General features: G+C 53.5%; 1 protein-coding gene across 1 annotated transcript; it reads right to left on the reverse strand.

The window, feature by feature from the left end:
* Nucleotides 1-4,793: 4,793 nt before the first annotated feature.
* On the reverse strand, nt 4,794-7,620 carry LOC117624208. Its single transcript, XM_034355353.1, has 3 exons — nt 6,332-7,620; nt 5,865-6,193; nt 4,794-5,776 (listed from the first exon to the last, which is right to left on the reverse strand). The coding sequence occupies exons 1-3, from the start codon at nt 7,618-7,620 to the stop codon at nt 4,794-4,796; spliced, it is 2,601 nt and encodes an 866-aa protein (XP_034211244.1).
* Between the last annotated feature and the right edge of the window lie 1,139 nt (nt 7,621-8,759).

The following is an 8,759-nucleotide window of genomic DNA, read 5'->3' on the forward strand; positions in this document are numbered from 1 at the left end:
GAAGGGCCTGTGATGTCAAGTTGTCGTTTCCGTCCACGTGTCAGGTGGTCATAGGTCGTTAATATACGGTATAAACAGTAGTCCCCCAAGTTCTCTTCCGAAGGTTCTTCGGAAGGGAATTTGGTTCCATCCTGAGGGTTCATAGATGCCCTGCCGTTCGGCAAGTTTATTTGTGGAAGGTTCCCCTGAGATCTGAAGGGTCGCCGATGCTGACAGGGCTGAAGGCAGGGAAGCTTCGTTTCCCGTGCCTAGCGCGTGGAGACGCTTCGCCTTCTGCACCCGGCGTGAAAAGACGCTTCGTCTTCTGTACCAGGCGTGTAGCTGACATCACCATCCACCGGGCGACACGTGGCCAGCGAAGCGACGTCTGACGGCTGTAATTATGAGCCGTTTGGTTTCCCGAGGCGTACCGTTGCAGCCCTCTCCCTATAAATAGAGAACGCTCCGGACATAAGAGTTCACTTTGCATTTGAGAGTGACGCGAGAGCTCTGCGTAGGCGATTTCAGAAGATTGTGAACGGCAACCAAGGCGATTTTCGAAGGTGTTATCGGCAATTAAGGCGGTTACCGAAGAGTATTAACGGCAATCAAAGTCTCAACAATAGCAAAGGTAAGTTACCGTTCGGTACCATAATAATTTTTTCTTTATATACCCGCGTGCTTTCGTAGTGTAGGCTTAGCCGATCGTCTATAGGGGCCCTCATTCGGTAGTCTAGTGAACTATAGGTAGTGGCGTAGACATCGGTAGGGTAGTTCATTTCAGAGCCTTAGCCATCCTTTTCCTTTTTTTTTTCTTGTAGATGTCTTCTAGCGAGTCCTCCTTCGGCAGTGAGCCCAATGCTTTCGATGAGGAGTTATCATCGGGTTGGGACACATCCAGCGGGGCCGCGAGCCTCGGAGCCGAGAGTGGACAGGACACCGATGTGGAAGTTATCGGTGAGGAGGTGAGCTCCGTTCCTACCCACGGCATCGGCAAAGGACTGATGACGGGGCAACCGCTTCCCTTGGCTGCGGTTTATAGAGATGGTACCCGCGTCGGTACCATCGAGCGTCAACCGGAGGTTTCCACCTCTGGTCGCGATGATGCTGTCGCCGGTCCCTCTCGGCCGAGGGTTACGATCGTCCATCGAGAGCGGTCAAGGATACCGGTGGGCGTACCGAAGAAGTCCCTGTTCGGGGTCGACTATTTGGAGCCCAACAAACTTACCGAACGGGAGCTCGAGAAGATTAGGGCGGAGTACCTCATCCCGGATTCGGTAAAAATGAGGATTCCGAGCCCTACCGAATCCCTCAGCGACCCGGGAGATGGTGGAGGCGTCTTCTTCACCGATATGTTGGCGCAGGGTGTCAGGCTGCCGTTGCAGCCTGCCGTTCAGAAGATCCTAGCCCAGATCGGGTATGCCCCAGGCCAGTATAATCCCAACTTTTGGGTGGCCTTAATGGGGGTGATAGCTGCGTTCGGGATTGCCGGGGAGGGGGAGCCCTCCTACGAGCAATTCTCGTACCTATACAGCGTCACGAAGTCCAAGAGTGCCGATCACGGCGGTTGGGTTCAGGCGAATTGCCTGAAGGCTTCCGAGCGGGGGCACTTCATCAGCGCCGTGCCGACTTCCCAAAAATCGTGGAGGAATCGGCGGGTGGTACTCTCTGGTGATTGGGAATCGCCGTCGGGAGTGTCCCCGCTGTTTCCGGTGCCTACGGCGTTCCAGATTGCCGGTAGGTAGTTATGTTACCAGTCGGTAGAACTATTGTATTTGTTATTCTATGTTTTGCAACTCATTCTTCTTTCGGCAGGTAAACTAAAGCAACCGAGCCCCAAGGAAAGCGAAATTCGACAGCTCGACAGAGTCAGGCTGAGGGTCCCTGCTGCCGAGCGAGTTTACCCGCGATTCCTTTTTACCAGCAATCTCATCAGAGCCCGCCTCGTCAGCCCTGCCGAGAGTAAGTACCTGTGCATTTCTCTTTTTTCTTGATCGATTTATTTTGCATGCCGACTGACCGAGTATTTTTCATCAGTGACTGACGCAAGGAAGGCTGCCGAAGCCAAGAAAATGAGTGAGTCGTCCAAGAGGCGGCTCATGATGGGTCTGCAGGGCAAGAAACAAAGGAAACAGCCCGAGGCGCCTTCCGTTCGGCCGTCCACGGATCCCGAGGACGTAACTCTTGCCGAGCGTCTTCGGCAGCTGGGTGCTGAACCAGTGGCATGGCCAACTGCCGGTGCCATTGCACCGAGGCAACCAGATGCCGAAGCCACTGCCTCAAAAGCAGCCGGGAAGCGGCCGATCACGGTAGACCTGGAAGCTTCGCCAGCCTCCAAGAGGAGCCGTCCTTCGGAAACCACGAGGGCTGTCCTCGCGGCGGAGGACGAGGACGGTCCTACCGAGGCCGTCACCATCGCCTGCCCCTCGAAGACGGTGCAATTCGTCAATCATATGATCCTCGGCTCTCAGATGGAGCTGCCGGAGGTTGACGAATTGCCGAAGAAGCTTCTTCGGGAACAGGCCGGGCGGGCCTTCCGTCTTCAGGCGTCGGTAAGAAATCTTTTCTTCTATTGTCAATCCATTTTTGAAGTGGGGCTTCTCTCTGAATTTGCTAGTTGTGCAGGCGTCCATGGAGATGTGGCTCTGCGTCAAGCGGGCCATTAATGCTGCCGAACGGGCTAAAAAGGCCTATGAAGACGGCAGGACCAAGGCGGCCGATCTGCTGAAGGACAAAGAGGCTGCCGAGCGGCGGCTTTTGCTGCAGAGGCCAAGGCTGAGGAGACACGGCTGGCCTTGGAGGCAGCGCGGACGGCGGCGCGGGACGCTGAGGCTGCTTCGGAAGCGGTCCAGGACGCTCTGGAGGAGAGTGAGCGTACCAAGGCGGCGGAGATCGAGGCTGCCGTTCGGTCCGCTATCCAGGGGTACCGATCATCAGAGGAGTTCGCTGTCCTTCTGGATAAGGAGGTGGGCTCTGAGATGGCGGACATGTTGTACCGATTCAAGCGGTACAACCCTGGTCAGAAGCTGAACCTCAACTTCGCTGCCGATCCCCCTCCCCTTCCCGAAGGAATGACCGAAGATATGATCGAGGATTACGAAGGGGAGGATGCTGCCGAAGGGCCTGGGTCTGCTGAGGCCGCTGCCGGGGACGAAGCCGCCGCCTGAGGGCGTTTTTCTTTACATTCATCTTTGTATTTTTATTTTTAATTTTCATTTCGAACACATTGATGCCGAGGGCATCTTTTAATTTAAGTTTGTGTTATGATCCAGAGTTCAACCTTTAATTGTCCAATTCTCAAATTTTAACCCATGTGAGTGCGTTATGATTGCTAATTGCCGTGGGCTAATCGCCGATAGATCGCTAGTCATCGACCTTCACAAGCTATAACTGCTAATTGCCGTAGGCTAATAAGGACGCTGTTAAGTTTAAAAATTTTGACCAAGTCCCGAAGGGATCTGTAGGGTAAAAAACATTAACGATCGCCAATTGCCGTAGGCTAATGTAGAGCGCCGTAGGATGTTAACATTTTAGCTGCCGTGGGCAAATATGATTAAAGAGAGGCTAAAGTAATAGTGCCGAGGGCTTTCTATTAATTCTAGTAGAACAAATACATCGAGTAATTACAGTTCCAACCTGCCGTAGGCTAGGTCACTTGTAGTAGTACTTGAGATGTTCTACGTTCCAAGGATGGCCGAGAGCCTTGCCGTTGGTGCCTCTTAGTCGATAAGTTCCCGAGCGAAGGATACCGATGACTTCATATGGTCCTTCCCAGGAAGGTCCGAGGGTTCCTTCCGTGGTATCCTTCGTCGCAAGCGATACCTTGCGCATGACCCAGTCCCCGATTCGGAAAGAGCGGGGTCTGACCCTAGAGTCATAATACCGAGACACGCGCTGTTTGTAGGCTTCATTCCGAAGGTTGGCCTGTGCTCGGTGCTCCTCGAGTAGATCAAGGCTTAGAGACATGGCCTCCTCGTTCTCCTTCGGTGCGAAGGATTCCGTTCGGTAGGAAGGTTCGCCGATTTCCACGGGTACCACTGCTTCCGATCCAAAGGCCATAGAAAAAGGGGTTTCTCCAGTGGACGTTCGGTAAGACGTTCGAATGGCCCACAGTGCTTCAGGAAGCTTTTCCGGCCAGGCTCCTTTTGCCTTGTCCAACTGCCGTTTCAGCAGTTTCTTCACTATTTTGTTTATTGCTTCGACCTGACCGTTCGACTGGGGATGGGCCGGCGATGCAAAAAACAAGTTGATTTTCAAACGGGTGCAAAATTGCCTGAAGAGTTCCGAATCGAATTGCCTGCCGTTATCGGTAATGATAGCATATGGGATACCGAATCGGCAACATATGTGAGTCCAGACGAAATCTTCAATCTTTGCTGCCGTTATGGTTGCAAGAGGTTCGGCTTCTACCCATTTGGTGAAGTAGTCAACGGCAACCACTGCATATTTTACCTGCCCCTTGCCTTGCGGCATTGGGCCAATCAGGTCCAGTCCCCATTGTGCGAAAGGCCAAGGACTTACAATCGGTGTGAGAGGTTCGGCAGGGATATGTGGGACATTACCGAAGCGCTGGCATTTGTCACACCTCTTCACTAGTGAATTGGCGTCCTGGTGCATGGTAGGCCAAAAGTATCCCTGCCGAAAGGCTTTGTAGGCGAGTGATCGGGATCCAGAGTGGTCGCCACACACACCGCTGTGAATCTCCCGAAGGATGTACTCCCCTTGCTCTGCCGTGAGGCATTTGAGATACGGGGTAGTGTAGCCGCGCTTGTAGAGTACATCGTTGATAACTGTGTATCTTGCTGATCGGTATCTCAGCTTCGGGCCTGGGCTTTATCCTCAGGAAGGGTGCCGTTCGTCAGGTATAAGTAGATGGGAGACATCCATGTATCCTCATACCGTACGGCACACGCTTCGGAGGTTACCGTGCTCGGTTGGGCAAGGATCTCCACTGGTACCTTTCTTCCGACTTTGTCGTTTATCGCCGAAGCGAGTCTTGCCAAAGCATCGGCATGGCTGTTTTCGCCTCTGGGGATCTGTTTGATCTCGTATGCTTGGAAACTTCGGAGTAGCTGATGGGCGGTTGAAAGGTAGGCGTACATGGAGGCATCCTTGGCGGCGAAGTCTGCCGTTACCTGGTTCACAATGAGCTGGGAGTCGCTGTGAATTCGGATTTGCTTTGCATTCATGCTCTTGGCTAACCGAAGGCCGGCCAAGAGGGCTTCGTATTCCGCTTCATTGTTGGAGGTCCGGAAGTCGAATCGGAGGGCGTATTCGATCTTCTGTCCGTCCGGTGTTGTCAGCACCAAGCCCGCTCCGCATCCTTGCTGGTTTGCCGAGCCATCGACGTGCAAACCCCAGACGGGAGTTGATGTGTCGAGGCGTTCGGCGCCTGGTTGATCCGGCAAGATGGTCTCGGTAATTGCCTCAGATGTCGGTTGTACTGTCGCTGGGGTAAGCTCGGAGATAAAATCGGCAACAGCCTGGCCCTTCTCCGCGGGCCTCGGAACGAACTGTATGTCGAATTCCCCGAGTTCGATCGCCCATTTGATCAATCGGCCCGAAATTTCTGGTTTTTGGAGGACTTGCCGGAGGGGTTGGTTGGTCAGGACTTTGATCCCGTGTGCCTGGAAGTATGGCCGAAGTCTTCGTGCCGAGACAACAAGGGCTAGAGCCAGCTGCTCTAATGGTGGATACCGAAGTTCCGCACTCTGGAGTGCCTTGCTGACATAGAAGATTGGTAATTCTGCCTTCTCTGGTTTCCGAATTAGTACCGAGCTGACGGCAGTTCCGGATACTGAGGTAGAGAATTTCGCCAGGCAGCGGTTTTGACAAAAGGGGGGCTTTGCTCATGTAGTTCTTCAGGGCTTGAAATGCGTTATCACATTCGGCAGTCCATGTGATATCCCGTTTGCCCCCTTTCAAGGCTTTGAAGAACGGTACACATTTATCGGTAGCTTTCGATATGAAGCGGGTCAGGGCGGCCACGCGTCCGGTAAGGCTCTGAATGTCCTTCGTCGTCTTCGGCCTCTCCATATCGATGATTGCCTTTATTTTCTCGGGATTCGCCTCAATCCCCCTCTGACTGATCATGAATCCGAGGAATTTCCCGGAAGATACACCGAAGGCGCATTTCTTCGGGTTCAGCCTCATCCTGTAGTCTTTGAGTATGCCGAACATGATCGATAAGTTCTGCAGGTGATCTTCGGCGGTTCTGTTTTTTACCAACATGTCGTCAACATAAACCTCCATGATGTTGCCGATGTAACCGGCGAAGATTTTGTTGACGAGCCTTTGATAAGTTGCCCCTGCGTTCTTCAGACCGAACGGCATGACATTATAACAGTACAACCCTTTGTCCGTTATGAATGCGGTATGTTCGCTGTCGGGAGGGTGCATGAATATCTGGTTATAGCCGGAGTAGGCATCCATAAAGCTCAGCAGTTCGTGGCCGGCAGTGGCATCCACGAGCTGGTCTATCCGTGGCAACGGAAAGCTATCCTTCGGGCAGGCCTTGTTGAGGTCGGTATAGTCTTGGCACATCCGCCACCCGCCCGTGGACTTTCTTACCATGACGGAGTTGGCAAGCCATACCGGATACGTTGCTTCCCGGATGAAACCGATGGTTTGAAGTTTTTCGACTTCCGTGCGCATCGCCTCATACCGTTCGGCATCGTATGATCGGCGCTTCTGCCTTACGGGCTTATAGGCGGAGGAGATGGTGAGTTTATGGCTAATCACGTCCGGGGCGATGCCGGGCATGTCCTCGTAAGACCATGCGAAAACTTCCGAATGATGCCGCAAGAAGTCTATGAATTGCGTTCGGAGGTTCGCAGTGAGTCTAGTGCCGATCCTAACCTGTCGGTCGGGCTGTTCATCGCTCAAGGTTATGGTTTCCAATTCTTCGGCAGGTTGTGTGTGAGGGGTGGGAGATTCATCTCTAGGGTCGTCAACCGGTCCAGTACCGTTCGGTAAACCTTGCACCGTCATGGTCTCGTTGGGGAGTATGAACGAGGTTGCCTTGAGCGCCGTAGCGTAGCAAGTCCGCGCGCTGAATTGATTTCCCCGGATTGCCCCCGTGCCGTTCGGGGTAGGGAACTTCATCAACAGCATGTGGGGCGAAAGATGCGCCTTGATCCTCGTCAGTGCCGTTCGGCCAACGATAACGTTGTATGCCGTCGGGCAGTCGACGATGAGGAACTGATCGTACGTTGTTGCTTTTCTCGGCGCCGTGCCAAATGTAATTGGCAGTCTGACACTACCGATTGGTTGGACCAAGTCTCCAGAGAAGCTTAACAGAGGTGTCAACTGCCGGTCGACTTGGTTGTCATTGATTCCCATCTCTCTGAAAGCTCCAGCAAAGATTACGCTCACGGAGCTCCCGGTATCGATCAGCACTCGCCCTACATCGTAATCGGCAATTTCAGCTCGGATGATCATTGGGTCGTCGTGGGGATAGAGGATTCCCTCTTCTTCCTCTTGGCAAAATGTGATCGGCTCCCAACGAACTTTTGGTGTTTCCTGGAACCGATTCATCTCTATTCCGAGCACCTGAGGGAACTGTGCGGCACGCACATACTGTTTCATCGAACGGTGGCTCGTCCCCGCAACGGTAGGTCCTCCGCTGATAGTGCTGATCATGTTTATCTGCCGAGGAGGGTTCGGCACCGGCGCCGTTGGCGGCCGGGCGATATACTGGTCCAGTTTCCCTTCTCGGATCAGCCGCTCCACAATCTTTCTCAAACTTATACAATCTTCCGTGTTGTGGCTGTTGTGCTGATGGTATCGGCAGAATTTACCGGTCTCCCGGTTGTCTTGCCGATTGGGTCTTCTAACATTCGGCTTCGGTATGGCCTCCTGTTCGTTCATCAGAACGGTTTCATACGTGGTATTCAGCAGGGTGAAGACCTCGTTGCCGTGGTCACGGTTGGGCAGGGGTCCTCGGTTGTCGTTGTGACCATACCGACCTTTCCCTTTCTTTGGCTGATCTCTCCGATCGTCACGGTTATCTTTCCGCTTATGGCCCGCCGAATATGAGTCGGTCCTATCGTAGGATGGCGCCTTCGCAGGGTAAGCGCTTGGCTTGGCATCCTCTCGGCGTGCCGAAGCGCTTGGTTTTGAGTTGAAGTACTCGGCCTTGGCGTGCACCGCCGCCTGCTTCATCAGCTCATCATACGTGCGCCAGTTGCTGCTGTGTACTAGGTATCGGAAATGCGAGGACCGAAGGCCACTCTTGAAGGCGCCGTAGGCTGCCCTATCATCTGTTTCCGGACACCTTGAGTACTCGTGACTGAAACGCGCCGCATACTCTCTCAATGGCTCGTCCTCTCTCTGCCGAATCGTGTACAGATCATCGGCAGAGTAAAGACGGTCCGTTTGGATCATGAAGTGATTGAGGAAAATCTGCTTCAGCTCGTCAAAAGAATCTACCGTTTCCGGCTCCAAACGGTAGAACCAATTCAGGGCTGCCTCGGTAAGTGAAGACGGGAATAACAGACACTGCCCCTCGTCGCTCAGACCCTTGCATCCGATGGCGGATTGAAACGAATGAAGGTGGGTTAAGGGGTCCTCGGTCCCAGTATAGAACGGTATGCGCAGTGGTTGTACTTCCCGATCCTGCCGAGAGCGACGGATGCGTCCCGTGAACGGCCCGGGCCGAAGCTTTCCCCACTCGGTTCCTGGGAGCGAGCCTTGTCGTTTTCCATTTTCTGGACCTTCTGAAAAAGGAGTCGGACAACAGGGTCTCGGCTTGGGATTTCTTCGGCATCATAGTCTTCCAA

The sequence above is a fragment of the Prunus dulcis genome, chromosome 4, assembly GCF_902201215.1.
Source record: "Prunus dulcis chromosome 4, ALMONDv2, whole genome shotgun sequence".
In the NCBI taxonomy this organism is placed as follows: Eukaryota; Viridiplantae; Streptophyta; class Magnoliopsida; order Rosales; family Rosaceae; genus Prunus; species Prunus dulcis.

Bases quoted from the DNA above. Each gene is read 5' to 3' on its own strand.
- LOC117624208 (XM_034355353.1), bottom strand. From the start codon at position 7,620: ATGATCAGCACTATCAGCGGAGGACCTACCGTTGCGGGGACGAGCCAC. The intron at 6,194-6,331 runs GTTGTACTGTTA...GGTAAAAAACAG, and splicing joins GCATTCATAACGGACAAAGG to AACCGCCGAAGATCACCTGC. The intron at 5,777-5,864 runs GTGATAACGCAT...TCTCTACCTCAG, and splicing joins TATCACATGGACTGCCGAAT to TATCCGGAACTGCCGTCAGC.